Raw genomic sequence first — 17,758 nt, 5'->3', positions numbered from 1 at the left:
CCATTACTAGAGAATATGTCTCTTCGTAGTCGATTCAAGGGTGTTGAGATAAGCATTGCACCACGAGGTGATTCTACAATCTTGTTTTTCTTATCACGCTTTGTAATGAAGATCCATTTACGTTGACATGTTTTATGGCATCACCAGTCCAAAAACCTTCCTATTTGTTAGTGAATCCAATTCAGCCCGGATCGTATCTTTCCATTTAGGTCAATTTTCTCTATGTTGGCATTCATCAACGGAGAGTGGTTCGATGTCATTAAACTCAATAATCTCACACGCAACAGAATATGCGAATTTATCATCAAAGATGATGGAGCTTCTATCTCACGTCCCATGTACACTAGCGTAGTTTACAGAGATCTCTATATTCTCAAGAATAGGTTCTGACATCGAGGTGTTCCCCAATGATGTCTCTTAGACATAACCACAATTTGAAACATTCTCATGAGAATAATTTTGACTATCAATGATCAAAGGATCAGGTTGTGCCAAAGTCGCTCTCTTTCTAGAGCGAGTACCCTTCTAACTAACGGGCCTCCCATGCTTCCTAACTTGAGCGATGGCCTGTGACGCCATAGTGCCACTATCTATGATGTTTGTGCTATGCCTACCCCTAATTAGGGTGGCGCCACGTCCACTCATAGGGATGTCAATCCTTGTAGGTATGTTTGCAGCAGGTATGTGTGATCACGTCGCTTAAACGATGTGATAATTTACCGCATTTCAGACTCTACGGTTTGGGGATCGAGATGAGACAAAGTAGGGACAGACCACGACAATTCTTGTCGTTGCTGTTGAATATTGACGTTCTTATCTTCCCTAACGACAGGAAGACTATCTCATCATAGTGACAATCTCAAAATGAGCGAAAAAGATATCGCCTGTCAAGGAATCTAAGTAGCGTATGATTGTTGGAGCTTCATATCCAACATATATGCCCATTTTTCTCTGATGACCCATCTTGGTATGTTGTAGCGGCTCAATTGACACATAAACTGCACATCCAAATATGCGTAAGTGTGTGACTTCAAGCTCGTACCTAATCAATAGCTGTAACGCAGAGAAAGATTGAGTGGCGGTGGATCATAGAGGAATTAACATAGTTGCATGCAATAATGCATAACCCCAAGCGGAAATAGGGAGATTAGTGCGCATTACCAATGGCCAGGCTACCATTTGTAGTCGTCTAATGGCGGCTTCCGTGACACTATTTTGGGTGTGCAGATGGGGAATAGGATGCTCAATCTCAATCCCTAAGGACATGCAATAATCATCGAAAGTTTTCCTTGTAAACTCTCTAGCATTGTCAAGTCGAATTAACTTAATGGGATAATTCGAGTAGTGAGCCTGTAACCTTAGGATCTAAGCTTGGAGTTTAGCATAAGTAGCATAATACCGAGACATATATGTGACTAGCGTGTCAACGTGTTAACCAACACCATAAAGTATCTAAAAGGTCTGCAAGTTGGTTGAATTAGACCATAGATATCCCCTTGGATTCTACGTAAGAAGTTAATGAGAACTTTTGTAACCTTTTCATAAGATGGTCTCAGTACTAATTTTCCTAAATAACATGCTTTGTATAATGAGCAAGGGGCCTTATAAGCAACCAATGAGAATTTTGTTTGGGTTGGGGAGCCAGAATTGGCGTTGGAAGCACAATTGAAGACGATGGTGCCACCAGGGGCGTCATCATTGTTGGCGGTGCTAGCTACTTTTCGACGGTGGCCTGACATGGTCTAGGAATCAAAATCTGATTCTTGCTTCATGTTGCTCGAAAGAATGGATGTCAATGTGAAGTCTTTAATATACGGATCATCATATCACGACCAGGATGACCTAACCTATCGTGCGAAGGCCAATACGTGTCTGAATCCAAGAGATCTTCTCTTATAACATTATTCGATTCAATGGCTCGAATAGTGGTAACATAAATTTCACTAGAGAGACACATAAGTTTCTCTAAGATGCGCTTTCGTCCGCAATCATTAGTGATAATGCAAAGGAACTCATTCCCGTCCTCACTATGCATTTCCACATGAAATTCGTTGGCTCGAATATCTTTGAAGCTCAGTAGGGTTCGAATTGCCCTAGGAACACAGAGAGCTTCTGCGACATTGATCAAGGTACCATTAGGCAAGAGGAATTGAGCCATTCCACATCCTTGAGCTAAACTTGATGGTCCTGTCATCGTAGTCACAAAGAAATGCGTAGGCAACATTTCCAAGAATAGCTACCCACAGAGGAGAATCGTGTGCCTAGTCACACTATCCGCAACACAATGAAGTTCTCTAGAGTTATTCCTTGAATAAAGAGCTTAGAATTAAAATGGAGTTGATATGAAAAGAGCTCAAAGTTTTATTCATAAAGCCAATGGTTATATCAAAGTTCCTAGCCATGAAAATCTAATTCAATCTAGGTAATGCAAACAATGGTCGTCACTTAACTTCTTTCAGTAGCTTCAAGTTAGACATGACCGTGGAAAGAAGAGATGTCGATAGAGTAAGGCAAGGACTAAAAAATTGAAAAAATCATTGAAATATCGGCGAAATTTTCATTTTTTTTTAGGGGTCCGATATTATCTTAGCCAACCATCTTAATTTCGACAGATATTCTCAAAATATCGAGATATTTCGCGATATTTTCTGAAATCATCGATATTAACAATAAGTTCCAGAAATTCTAGAGAATTTGCTGCCTATATTCGTTAAATTCAAGAGAATCTGCAGTCCACGCGCCCACTGAGATTTGAAATTGCATACAAAAATACAACCCACGTGCAATCAACAAGATTCAAACCTTGATTGCTCAGGGAGAATCACAGCGACTTAACCATTGCTGCTGCAAATCTGCAATAGCATTTGCTTATTCAGTACATATTTTTTTATATATATCTATATAAAACCTAGAAGTAATAACTGTACATATATATAACTTTTGATGGGAAATTAAGAGAAATATCTATTCAATAACAAATTTACAAATAAGAATTCTCAATCTGAAACAATCTTTATTACTTTCAAAATAAGAATATTTTCATTACACATTTAACCTTCTGCAGCTTCATGCTTCACACTAAATATATTTCTTATACTCTTATGTCAGTAATACAAAATTAGGTATACTGTTATGTAATATTAGTAAGTCTTTGGTTTCCATACTCTATTTTATTGATTCGAATTATCATATCTACTTTTCCATCTATTATAAAAAAAAATGATTAAGAGTATTGAGTTAAATTTTATGAAATGTCAGATAACTCAGCATACATTAATTCATCTTAAATAAACATTTTCAAAAGTCTTATTTAAAATTTCTGAGTTTTTATACAAATTTCCATCTTTTTTCTTGAATATTTATCGATATCCGATATTTTAGTCATTGGAGCAAGGTGATCTCTTTAATACCACTAATCTCAACTTCTTTCCTAGATGTCACGCCTATTTTCCGTAAGCTTATTCGAAGAAAAGCTAAAAACCAAAGGCATCTACTAAAATTTTATGGCAAGTGCCTTATTACATCAATCTTGGAAAATAAAAGACCTAAACAAAATCGGCGGTTTTTTCATCCTTGCCAGATTTGAAGTCTTTAACCCTTAGGGCAAGATCTTCATCTTGATCTTCTTGTTCCACATTGTGAGCTTCTCTTGCCTCACGATACGCTTTGTATGCGGCGGCAATACTTTCAAAGGCTTTACGAATGTGCGCCAAATGACCGGATGCTCCACAAATCGAATACACCTTGTCGGACATCACAAACCCACTTGTGATATCTGGTGCCCGTTGTCTTTAATGAAGCAAAATCCAATTTGTTCAGGTTGTTCGAGTATGACATCCTGAAATAGAACAAGAAAAGGGGTAGTTTCAGAACTTAAAATCTAACCACGAAAACAAAAGGAATTTCTGAGTATATTCACTCCTAAGAAATTCGATTCCATGAGATATTGGATTAGATCGAAATAGTGATGTATAATGGTCGATCATTCAAAAAAGTCTCAACAAACCGAAGTTTGGAGATAACACGAACCCCCACAGTTCGGCTCAAATCCCATGTTACAAAAAAGATGGGAGGCAGAAAAAGGGATATTAGAATCCTTGAGTGCAAAAAAACAGGAAAGTAAATGAAAGCAGCAACTTTTAGAAAAGATAACCTTGAAAAGTCGCTTACGAGGCTAACCAATGCACAGGAGGTGCGAGGGCGCGAGAAGGCGCGCGTGAAAGTAAATGAAAGCAGCTAATCGGTGCGTAGGAGGTGTGAGGGCGCAAGGAGGGGCGCGTGCTAGCAAGGCTAGCTACTAGCTGAAAGTCTAGCTGATGTGTGGAATTTTTAACTTTCTATTTTGGCTTTTTGATTCAGGGTTAGGGATTTGTGCTGATAACGTGTGTAAGAGAAAATGATTATGTGTTTTCGTTGATAATAAGAGCCTCTTTATATAAAGGATTACAAGTACAGAATTTCTCAATTGCTGAGATTGACAGGCTTATTTCTAGCCATATACGTGCTGCAAGTGGTTTGGCCTGGGGTACCATGCATAACACCATTAATGATCTGCGTATTTTGAAAGGTTTTGGGGTGCAATGTAGGTAGCGGCGTGCTCCAGTAGTCTGGGAGGTTAATTGGTATCCTCCTATAATTGGGTGGGTCAAGATCAATACTGACAGAGCATGGAAGCATGAGAAAGGCAAGAGGGGTTATGGAGCAATTTTCAGGGATTATAGAGGTGGCTTTCTTGGAGCTTTTGCTTCTAATATTGATATTCCTAGCTCCGTGGCGACAGAGGTTATGGCGGTTATTAAGGCAATTGAGATAGCTTGGGTTCGTGATTGGAAGCATATTTGGTTAGAAGTAGACACCTCCTTGATACTTGATTATTTTCGTAATCCTTCTCTTGTGCCTTGGAATCTTTGAGTTCGGTGGAATAATTGTTTGTTCAAAACCTCTATGATGACATTTCGGTCTTCTCACATCTTCCGTGAAGGGAATAAAGTTGCAGATGCTTTAGCAAACTATCGTTCATCTTCTTCTGAAATGGTGTGGTGGGATTCACCTCCTTCATTTATCCTTTTGCACTACGAGAATGATCGTCGGGGTCTTCCTCAATTTCGTTTCCGTTAACTAGCTAGAATTTCATTATGCTTGTTTTTTGGACTGGGAGGTTTAGGTTTTTGGTCCCCCTCCTTTGTATTCTTTTTTGTTTTAATCTCATGGAGTGATAGAGAGGTTCCCCCTCTTCTATTCCTCTCATTACCACAAAAAAAAAAAAAAAAATCTGAATCATACAAGGAAAACCTAATCGAACATTGATTAGAATATCTAGAAGATTCTACCTTATTACAACTGAAACAAGTAATCATAAACTAAACACATATAATTCACAGATCCTTAAACAAAAACCAAGCTCTTTGTAGTCTATACCAATAAGAGAGAAATAGAAATGGAAAACCGAGAAATAAATTATAGAAGTTCGAACAGAAACAGGACCAAATTTTTGTGACCCAAACAGAATAGAAAAGGAAAAAAAAAAAAATAGTGCATAGTTCCATTCAACAGTGGAAAGACACCCATATATATTGAGGGCCAAACCACAGCTAGCAGCCATAAGGATCAAGCTCGTCACCTCAGTACAACAAAATAAGATGCACACAAGTAACTTGCAAAGTAAAACTATTGAACAAACGAACTCCCAGAAAATGAGTTTATATGGACACCCTTCAGAAGATTGCAATAAGGTTGGCCTGGAAGTCTGGAACAGTCACATCTTTTGTTATGAAGCTGCAGGGTGCAAATATACGACAGTACATTAGCTAAGAGAAATGGAGTGAGTAAAGACAATCAAACATATATGGAACTCCTAGCTAGGATCTTTTTCTAGAAAACCTCGGTAAGCATCAACAAGCAGCAGAAATAAGATTGTACCAACAGAAATTGAAATACATATCAGATTGATGAGAGACCATCTATAAGTTAGGATTTAGCTCAGTTTTACATGTCCAACCCAACCCACATATATATGAGCTTGAACCCAACCCCCCTTAATCCCTTATATATAAAGTAGCTCAATCTGTGTAAAAGATGTGCTGCTATATATTGAACCCAATCCCCATGGCCCCATTGCATATGATTCGGTGTATGAAACATAAACATCCGGATCATCAAGCAGCTCGTTTAACAAATTCATAGAATCATAAAGGGAGTCAGCTGTCAAATACCATTTTGTGTACAAAATTCCTCAGATGCATCAGCCAGTAAATCTATTTGAATTATATACACGTAATGTGCGCGTGCGTGTGCTAACTGTATATATAATGGAATCACTTCAATTAACAACTATTGACAGCAGCAACAACTGATTAACAACTGCCGTCACTTTTAACAATTAAGCATTTATACATTGGCCCAAAAAAAGAAGAAAAAAAGAACTTTCAGAATCCAATTAACTATACAATAAACTCAATAAGATGTATAAGCTGTATAACTATAATCAGTACACTACTGAAAACAAATCAATCACATACAAATAAATATAGCATCCATAAGTATTGATTTACATACCTTCCCCAAGTCACCAGCACCCACTACTTCAGGCACTCTTTGTTTCTGCCTCAGATCTGTCCGATGCTTGCTATTGTAAGTTTGTAACAGAAGGCACATGCTTGATTTTGTAGAAATCCTCTCCTTCTTCACCAAGCCTACTACAGAATTCATGGTACATCCTTTTGATGGTTAATTCCTTGAGGGAAGAAATATATTGAAGCCCCTCTGGAAGTACCTTCAATCCCCAGCAATATTCAATGTGCAATTTGCTCAGACTCGGCATAGCTCCTTTCTCCACCTTCCACTCCTTCAGTTCAGATAACCCAATGAGGGAAAGAAATTGAAGACTGGGAAAGCCTCTTTGGGAGAAAACCATCGTTCCTGACTTGATAGCATCCATTCTAAGGGTAAGCAATTTTAAGTTTTCCAGCTTCTCTAGTCTTTCGATGTCGTAGCCCTCAAGATGAGTTTGCTCTAGCGTTACCTTGGTGAGGTATGAACACAAGAATTTATCCTGCAACTCTTTGATTCGGCCATTCAGACGCAGCTTGCGTAGTTGAGGACACCTTGATACTACCTCCATTGTTATGTCCCCAGTACCATTGCCCGCCATCAGAGATAGAGAGTGGAGATGGCGGTCGAAGCTGATGTCTTTAGATCTCATAAACTCACCCAGATTTGTCAAGTCTGTAGACCGTGGTGCATTTATGACTAGTTTTCTTAGACTGGTCAATTTTAAAATATCATTCAAATTGCAATCTTCACTTGATAAGTTGACTAGTGTCTGCAAATTGCTAAGATTAGCCAGTGACAGTTTTGCAGTTGCCCTGTGATTCAAGGGTAAATACAAATGTCTCAATTGGCTCATCTCCCCAAATACATCTGGGACTTCAACGCTAACCCATTCAGCACAACGTATATCAAGAGTTTGCAAAAACACCAAATTAGCTACAGATGATGGAATCCTTTTTATCTCACTATTCTTTAGACTTAAGAACCTCAGCAACACTAGATTCCCCACAACACTCGGTAGCTCTACTTCTGGCTCTGCCTTCATATCTTCGAACTTCAACACACTAAGCATTTTGAAGTCCTTCAACAGTGACACTAGTAAATTTTTACTGCGCTCTGAGTAAAAGTTTTCTTGGACAAAGTATAACAGAGACTTGAGGTGACCATTGCTTTCAGTTCTAGTGGGAGCCAACTCATCAACTTCTCCTTTCAAGTAGACGGAAAGCCTTCGAACTTTATTAATTGGTGCTGCCTGGACAAAGGTGGCTGCAGAAAGATCCTGAACTTGGAGAAAATTCTCTTCTTTAGCCTTCATCAAGCACATGTCCCGCATGAGACGATGCAGACGGCAGGTTTTTATCATCCTTGTTGAACCATGTCCTCCAACTTGAACCATAGACCTTTCCACCATTTCATCTAACAAACGATATGACACATCTTCCATTGTTTCTTCTGATTCTGAAGGTACAAGACCTTCTGAAGATATAAGACCTTCTGCCATCCACAATTGAGTCAACCTTTTCGTTGATATCTCATAATCTTCTGGAAATTGTGCTAAATATAGAAAGCATGGCTGTAAGCGAAATGGTAGATCTCTGTAACTCCTTTCAAACACCGATACTGGACTATTAAATGCTGTGTCTCTCCATAAATATTTAACAACACCATCATGCACGGCATTCCAGTCACTAGCTGTGTTTTTTTGAGCTAGAAGTCCTGCTAGCAAAATGATAGCTGCTGGCAAACCTGCACAACGTTTAAGCATCGTCTCCCCTAGTGTTCTCTTAATTTCATAATTGGATCCTGAAAGGAAAAGGAAATCAGATAAATAAACTTTTCTCAAATTAGCAATTAGCAATTGTATTTTCAAGATACGAAATATTCAGGTTTATGTCGGCCTAAAGAGATTTGCAAGGGCACAGGGTTGACTACCGATGAACAATTTACCTGATGAATGTCTGTAATTATTTATCTGAATTTTTTTTCAACTACATGGAACAGTGATGATTATGAATCATAGTTTGATATAGAAGTCGTTACAATTAAACATTTTCCGAAGATAATGAATCTAATGTAATAACTTTCGTCATATATAAAAAGAATAGAGTTCATGAGAAACACCTGTATTTTCTCCGCCAAAGTTTGCTCTCTTCTCGAACAGTTCCCAGCTTTCAGTATCACTCAGTAGCCGAGCTTCATAGAGTGAAGTATTCACGTTTGGAAGGGAAACTACTTGCGTATTGCGAGTAGTGACTAATATTCGGCTCTTTGTTTCCGTAACAGGTGGAACTACATCTCGTAAAGATTGCCATACTTCATGGTTCCAAATGTCATCAAGCACCACCAAACATGTTTTGGCTTGGAGGGCAGTGTGAAGCTGATCTGCTAATTCATGAGTGGTCGTATTTGTAAAATCCCTTCTTTGCTGAACATCCCCACTGTTAAGTTGATCCAGAATTTCTCCCAAAACATCTCTTTCTTGATATTTTTGAGAAATGCACACCCAAGCGAAATAACTAAAATGGTTCCTAACACCAGGATCATTATAAACCATCTTTGCAAGCGTGGTTTTCCCCAACCCGCCCATTCCCCAAATAGAAACTACTTGGTGACAGTTTTCTTCGTTAACCAGACGCTCGACTAACATCTTTATATCTCCCTGTACACCAACAACATCACCTTCACGAACAGATGGAGTAGTTTGTCTTGGATCTCGTTCCCTCTCAGCGGAAGTGGCACCTCCCCCGTCAGTTGATGGTGTTCTGCTGATCAATTCTGTAAGTACAGCCGTGATGCTCTCAATTCGTGAGCCAATTTTGTTACCGTCCTTCGGGAAGCGAGCCAACTTTTTCAGAACAATCTTCATACTATTTTCTCTGTTCTTGGAAGCCGCTTCAAAGAAAAATTCTTGAACGACTTCCTCCAAATTATAAACAGCATCTCTAACATCTGACATCCACCCGCCGATTTCTTTATCCTCTTCCTGTTTTGAACCCGCATCCTTCAGGACGGCCTGTATCTGCCGTAGCACCCTTTGCGCCTGCTCAAATTGATCCTTGACTCCCTTCAACTTCAACAATTGATTTTCCTCAGCGATAAACTTAGTGAGATCTCCGAGCAAGATCGAAACGGCAGCCTTGGCCATAGTTTCTTCGCACAAGAAAATTAACTAGCAACAAACGAGCTATTTTCTTTTCTCTCTGGCATTTTTGATCAAAAGCAGTGGATATGTCTCCTGTATATTCCAGTTTTATGGAGTTCCGTCAATCGGATATCGAGCTCAAGAAATTATTTTTTATAGTAACTGGCCCAGAAAACGTGTATGCTATTAGTATTCACAGGCTGTCAAATTCCCACTTGTTCTCCTGGTTACATCACATGGAGATCACTCAGATCAGATTAGCTTATATTTTTTAGTTCATATTAAAAATAGCCAGTGATTTGAATTGATTCGGCTGCTGACTTCTTCAAAAACCCTGTATAAACCCACTCACATTCACATATCTCCGATCACAATCAGCATCACATTTCTGACTCTCATTTTCTCAATAGCTTTTATACAACCACCGATCATATTGAACAGCTGAGCAGATCCAAAGGCGGAGTTTTTGAGAGGAAGAAAATGACTAAACTGGGATCCAGCTCTTCTAAAGTTAGGAGTTTTGAATTTACATGAAGTTAATAAAATCCAAGTCATTTAAATGATCAAATGAACTGAAATTGTCCACATCAACTAAATTAACCTAGGTACCTTTATTTTTGTAACTGCCATCAAATCTCCTTCCAAAAAAAAAAAAACTACCGTCAAATTTATTTCTTTCAGGATCGATCTTCTCAAATGATCTCATCAAGATTTATCTCCTGCCGGCAATTAAATTGCTTCCTCTTCTTAATGAGAGTATTCGATTTGAATATCATGATACACAAACCGAATGCAGAGACCTAGAATTTGAATGATTTGGTTGATGTTGAATGAATATATGAATCGTTGATACTTAGTAGTAACCCACAAAAACTCGATATGATCAGATCGATTCAACAGGAAATAAGTTGCATATTGTAAGCTCTGATCATTATTATTCATAAATTACTCATAAGCTCTTCTTTTTTATGGCTCGTGTGCAGGAAACCATTTTTTCAAAGCTTTTCAACTTCTTATTTTAATCTTAAGACTTCAGGTTTGGTAACTTAAATTCTAGCTAATGGTGATCGAGCTGCTCTCCTTTTGCTTCTTTGTCGAAAAAGAATGGGAATATCATTCAATAAAAGGACCTGGAATCTGTGTTGAGAAAGTAATAGTTGAGCAATGAACGGCATCTATAACGGTGTTCTGTTGTGCTGCTTGTAGCCCAAAAAAAAAAAAAAAAACTAAATAACTCTTGATGATGTGTTCTATCTTGAACCATTAGATGAATTTAAATGGATTAGATTTTATTAACTTCATGTAAATTCACGGCTCCTAACTTTAGAGGAGCCGGATCCACTAAACTGATAGCCTATTTACTTGAACCAAATTTACGACATTGATAACAAAGTAACCACATTTGTTTTACACTATATACCTATAATTGAATCAAGTCACGACATTGACAACAATTTGTGTATAACTTGTAAAAATGTTGCAGGTTACCTCTAACAGAACTAAAATTACACAAAAGTCGACTCTCATTGCCACAATGACAATAAATTAGTTGTCATTTCTATGAATAGTTGTATGACATACATATAGGTACCGTAAAATTTTTCATAATTTAAATTGATATTTTTGTAATAAATAAGCTTAGAAAATAAAGAATACTTATTTTTGAATCGAAAGAGGTCAACCCGATTTTATAATTCAGCAAGTAGTACTAAACGACACATCTCAATAGAGTCGACAATAAAGAGTCGTCCTTTAGGACTTACAAAGAACCTATTCTAAACAAATAGAGACTCTGCAATCCAGAGTACACTCACTTTTTAGGAAATTCACGCACTATTATTCTAACAAAACCTAAATGCTCAAAAGTTGTTTAAATAAATGTTTCAACCAAGCACTAGATTTTGCGACCCATACAAAAGTTAAATATTGCTAGTAGAAAAAATAACAACCCAAAAGACCATAAAAGCCTTTTGGACCTGAATCAGCTCAAGGATGCCAAGGAACCAAGACTAAGAGATCCACTTATTCCAGGCTCTACGGTTAACCGCAACCTATGGAGGAAATTGCCACCACACATCCCGCCTACGCAGCTACCATCACCGCGGACTCCGCAAAGAATAAACTCTCCGTCGTTGACGCTCACAGCACCAAACCTACCTACCAAAAACAGTCGATCCCTCCTCTTACCATCCCAACCGGCCCCAAAGCCGTCGTCACCGCTAAACCAAGGATAAAACACTAGGTTGAAACCAAGAACTCACCACTGCCACCACTCTGACCAGCACCATTGGCCATGGATCTAAAAGCTCCTGGCTCCCAAGCCCAAACTATTCCAAGCCCCGATCTTGACTCAAACTCCTGGAGAGAAACCTAGTGACTACTCACATGATAATTTGCTGATCATTCACAAGTTTAGTTTACTTAGTGATTGTTTGGCTCCAAAACCAGTCTTGTTGCAAACAATCTCTTTTGAGCGTGCACAGGCGTGCCAGCACCGTGGAGTGCAGTCATCGGGAGTCCCTTGACCTGACTTCTTCTCAAACGTTGTGGACGAGGAGAGCACCAACCTCATCACAAGGTTCTTTTCTCTACCTTTCGGAAAAAGGACTTTCGCCTTACAGATAAGGACTTGTGTTGTGATCTCTTGCGTCACCGAGTTGATACTCAATATTGTAGATTGAGCAGAGTAATCATCGGGAAGTAGGAGAAAGCACAGGGTTTGCTAAAGCGTGACTTTAGCTTCGCTGGGTTGCGAGGGCGTTACCCTTGCTTCGCTGGGTTGCAGGTAGGTTTGCTCCGGAGAGGCTTTGATAATATGTGCGATTAGTTGATTGAAGAGTTGTGTCTTTTTCCGTTCTTGAACCCTGGTATTTATACCCTAGGGTTTCGACTGTTCCTTGCCACAGAAGGATTATTGATTGAGGTTTCCTATTCAATCTCCGCTACTTGATTCCAATAAGAGCTCATTTTCCTTATGGATCTCAGAATGGGTGAAGCTATAACCCAAACCCAAGCAGGCTTAATTTTGGGCCGCAGGTATCGGCCCGCTATGCTAAATCCCCTAAAAGGATCTTGCCAAAATTACTTTTGGGCTCAAACAGTGATTACTCACTAGTTTTCTTGATATTATAGCTTGAAAACACTAATTAGTGAATACTATAAATTGATCCTAAAATAATTATATGGACAACCACTTATTATTAGTATATACAATATTTTCTTGGATGTCTATCAATTAATTTTATTGTTGGACGAATAATAAGAGCATATTTATGTGACAATATTATCTTATTTTCTTAGCAAGTTTTGTTTATTTTCAAATAATTTATTTGATATGTATTTTGTAGGTTTCCTGAAACAAAGTTGGCGATGAAGTCCTCTCCCGACGGTTCGCATCCGCTCGCTCGCCAAGCATGTAAGGACATTTAAGTACATTTACCCCCTAATAATCACTATTCATGCAAATAGTAAGGCTATAATTTCTATCATCTCAAACTCTTTGGGCTATAAGTTTAAATGTTGTGTTATTTTATTGTTCTTCATTATGTATTTCAAATATATAGTATTTTATAACTATGCTACTATTTTTGCTCTTATATAATTATTATTTTTTTTATCAAATCTTATTAATTTTTTTGATATGATTTTATAGTGCACGTGTCACTTTTTTTTTTGAACCAAATAATCATTCATTCATCTCAACTCAGAATGGCACGGATACATACCTTCCATTGCCAACTCAAGGGCAAGTTTAGGACGTGGTATGCTAGCACCACCCATTAGACAATCAGTGCTCACTTATTCAAAGCAAGCCTATAACTATGAAAACTAGAGCATAGTAGATAGGCAAATCCCAACAAAAGAAACACTATTGTAATTAGACAAAATCTAAAAACATAGGGTTGGGCCAAAAGCCTAAACCCTAGCCCAACATAGCAGTGGACTAGGGTAGAACCCCAGCCCAACAGTTAGCTACAGGCCCAAAAGGGAACAGCCCAAGGACACCATCACCCAAGCCCTAGCAAACCAGCCCAAACCGGCCCAAGTCGTCATATTCTGCACGAGCCGCCGCCTCTCACCATCTCGTCCGGCGCCACCGTCCCGCTGCAACCCAAAGCCCCATCACACCAATTTCGACCACCGTGAAAACTCCAAAACGCCTGACACCTGAGCAAACCCGAGACGCTACTCTCTGAGATGACGCAGACATAGATCTATGCAGATTCACTGAGAGTCTCCATCGCCGTCACCGACCCCAGATTCACAGCAGCCAATCCCCAAAACAACGATGCCACCCCACCCCCCGAACTCCCCGAAAAGCAGAGATGCCACCCCACACCGCCGCCGAGACAAAATCTACCAAAACTACGAGCATGCCATCCACAAGAAACTGCTGCCTTGGAGCCCCCCTTTAGATTACCCGTTCGGCAGCAGCACAAAGAAGCCAGCTCGACATCGTGCGCTGCCGGACGAGTGCGATTGTGCAGAAGGATACGGCCAAGCTCTTCGCCGCTCTCTAGGTTATTTTACTATTTCTATCATCTTTTAGTGCACGTGTCACTTTGTAAGCAATTATATGTATTTATAGGAATACTTCTTTTCTAATTATTTTTTTTTTAAATGGCCATTACATTTTCAAACTTAAAAAAAAAAAAAAAAAAAGACTTTTCTAACAGCTAGTTGACATCAACAACTGCATATGTACTTTTTAATCTGAGCCATTGATTTGTGATCTAATTTATTTGAGCCACCAGTGTGGTCCCCACGAACAGATAGCCCAAGGGCTATACAAAGGGCTTGTTTTAGCTAGGGGTGATCATTTGGCCCGCGGGCCTAAAAGCCTATGGGCGCCCGCCCGGCCTGGCCCGCAGTAAAGCCCATCTCGGCCCTGCCCATTAGGCACGAGGCAGGGGTAGGGCGGAGGGTTCAAAGCCCAGGCCTGGCTCGCGGCCCGGCCCGTTATATGCCCATTAAAGCCCGCCCGAAAGCCCATTCAATTTTTGTATTAATATATTTTTATGTAGTTATATTGAACTAATTATTGCATTAGGCCATATGTTTTTTAATTTTGTATTTTATTTTGTTCAATCATTAACATATCATCATTTTTTCATAGTTTTTTGTATTTTTTTAACAAAATAATATGATATATAAATATAATGGGCTCGGCCCTGCCCACCCAAAAAAGCCCGGCCCGGCCCTAAAAAGCTCGTAAGGCCCTGGGCCTTGATTTTTAAGAGAAACCTAGCCCTGCCCAGCCTGAAAAATAAAAAAATATGTTTTGGCCCTACCCGGCCCGGCCCCAGCCCATTAATTTTGGGCAGGGCCGCCCTTGCCCTGCCCATTGATGACCCCTATTTTTAGCCCAACCCTTGGCCCTTTTAGCCCCCCAAATCACATTTTTGGTTTAGCCTAGCCCTGGGTTGGAGATGAAAATTGGTATTTTTGGGTATATCCACCCCCTAATCCAGGATTAGAGATGGCCTAACAATACTATACTTTTAACAAGAGGCTCGCCGAAAACGACAAATTCATATGAGCAACCTGCAGATTATGATTAGTTAACCAGCTACACATTCGTTGCCTACCTACTTACTATATAGGTGGCACCAGCGACATCTAACTAAGGTAAGAACTAGACCCAATTGAGGGTGAAAGCATGTAGGGTTTCCAGTTTATTAATTTAGAGGAGGGGAGTAAAAATTGTACAACTGGTTGACCAAAATGAGGATCCCAATGCTATGCTAACATAATAATTAAGGGTTGGGTTCAATGGCCACAAAATATGACACAAGTTTTTACACAAATTCCTGACCATTAGATTTTATGGCAATCAATGGTGTAGATTATGGATGACATGGCATATTTCTTGTAATTGTTTATTTTCTATTTAATGATTTTATCCTACCAAATTAATTTACTCACAGAAAAAAAAAAAATTTATTTAGGGTTCTTGACCCAAAGCACCAAAATCAGCAAAAATTGTCTCACTTACCCCAATAAGAAATTTTCATTCACACTGACCCAATTTGAAGCAAAATGACAATTTAACCCTTAATCAAATTAATAAATCCCTCAATCTCTCTCCTCTGTCTCTCTCTCTCTCTCTCTCTCTCTCTCTCTCTCTCTCTCTCTCTCTCTCTCTCTCTCTCTCTCATCCCTCAGCGATTTCAGATCTCTCTCTCTCCTTTCTCTGGAATGCCCCTAGCCCTCCTCCTCCGAACTCGATCGGGGTCTCTCCGACGCGGCCTTCTCCACTTCTCATTCCGACGATTCTGATAATGGTTAGCTAACTGCCCTGCAAAATTATTAGGGAACAATAATGGTCTATTGGGGCAGTAGAAGTCTGTTAAAGGTCTATTGAGGGGCAATAGATGTCCATTGAGAGTCAATAAATGTTTTAAATTGATGTAATTTTCTCGTTTTTTTTTCAATCAAAGTTTTATTTGTCTAAATTTAGGGAGAATAATTTTCATTCCGGTGATTGAAAGTTCGATTGGAGGGCAATAGACTTCTATTGGGGGGCAATAAATGTTTTGAATTGATGTAATTTCCTCGTTTTTTTCCTTTAATCAAAGTTTTATTTGTCTAAATTTAGGGAGATTATTCCCATTCTGAAAACTGAAAATTCTATTGGGGGGCAATAGACGTCTACGAGGGGACAATTAATAGAGGTTTATTTCCCTTCTATTGGGGGGCAACATGTCTATTTAGGGGCAATAACCTTTCTGGGGACCTATGAGATCTCCGACGACCTCTTTGGGGACCTCCGGCGAGGTTTTCAAAGAAGTCCTGTGGGCGGCGACAAGTCGCAGGACTCCGGTCACTGGTGAAGGTGCTCTGGCGAAGTCTTCTATGGTTCCATTCTCTCTCTCTTTTTATATAACAAAAATGTGAGGATAAAATAGTCTAAAAAAAGAATAAAAAACAAAAAAAATAAAAACTTTATATGGGGTATTAAGGAAGACCTCTTTAGAGTGCTTTGGGTAAGGGAGAATTAAAAAAACTTAATGGGGTAATTGGGAAAAAAAATCCCTAAAATTTGGGTAAATAGACAAAAACCCATTTATTTATGTCTCCTCTTTCTCTCCTACTGCATTCATGGCTGCCTTCTACTCCTCTTTTTTTCTTTCTTTGCATTCAAATCAACGGTGATAGTGATTATGCAGAGAGAAAGGCATAGGTCATTATAGGCATTTGCATCATCTTGGGAATGGATTCCTCGACTCTTTGTGGAACTGGAATACTGGGTCATTATAGGCATTATGTTCGGAAGTGTTTTCAGCTTTTGGCTTTTCAACCTTAGCCAATCTGCGTTTCACCTTAGCTAGTCTGAGTTTATGAATTATGATTGATCACTTGATTCACATATTGTCTATGTTTTGTGAAATCAATGAGGGCATATCTTGGTTTGTGAATCGATCTGGTCAAAATTAGAGAAACACATAATCGATCAGGAAAACATATCTTGTCTTTTTTTGGTCATATTCATCAATGTTTGTGTGGATCTGCTAACAAAAAAAAAAAAAAGATCCTAGACCAAAATTAGAGAGTGAGAGAAGTAAATGATTTTATCAAGATAAATGATAACAGAAAAATTAAAAAATTACTTTTTTTTTTCTTACAAAATATAGAAATAAAAGGTTTATCTAATATATCATATATGTCATCATTTATAATCTACACCGTCAAATGTTATAAAATTTAACGGTTAGGAATTTGTGTCATATTTTGTGGCCATTGAACCTAACCCAGTAGGGGTCGACAGTCGCAGTAGAGATCGATGGCGTAGCTCCTTGTGACAAGCGATCGTAGGTCGAAGACTACAACTTTTTGGTTTCCTGTTGTCTTTTGCTTTCATGAATTCTTTTGCTTTTTCATATCAAATAATGTGTAATTAAGTTTCTATTAGTTAGGGGGTTGTCTTGAATTCCCTAAACATGATCCGCGTGATATTTTGATCTTTTATCCAAGTTTCATTTATAATAGATGAAAATTTATGGAAAAAATTCTGCTTACTACCCTGTACTTCCAAGTCATCAGTTCAATCCCTGCATTTGTAATTTA

General features: G+C 38.8%; 1 protein-coding gene across 1 annotated transcript; it reads right to left on the bottom strand.

Annotated features, from left to right (window-relative positions):
* Window positions 1–5,432: 5,432 nt before the first annotated feature.
* On the bottom strand, window positions 5,433–9,885 carry LOC112182735 (probable disease resistance RPP8-like protein 2). Its single transcript, XM_024321273.2, has 3 exons — window positions 8,671–9,885; window positions 6,556–8,352; window positions 5,433–5,775 (listed from the first exon to the last, which is right to left on the bottom strand). Exons 1-2 carry the CDS (start codon window positions 9,692–9,694, stop codon window positions 6,626–6,628), a joined length of 2,751 nt encoding a protein of 916 aa, XP_024177041.1. The 5' UTR covers window positions 9,695–9,885; the 3' UTR covers window positions 5,433–5,775; window positions 6,556–6,625.
* Between the last annotated feature and the right edge of the window lie 7,873 nt (window positions 9,886–17,758).

Source organism: Rosa chinensis, chromosome 1 (assembly GCF_002994745.2).
Source record: "Rosa chinensis cultivar Old Blush chromosome 1, RchiOBHm-V2, whole genome shotgun sequence".
Taxonomy (NCBI): Eukaryota; Viridiplantae; Streptophyta; class Magnoliopsida; order Rosales; family Rosaceae; genus Rosa; species Rosa chinensis.
The sequence above is the reverse complement of the archived record's forward strand: the minus strand, read 5'-3'. Positions and strand labels throughout refer to the sequence as shown.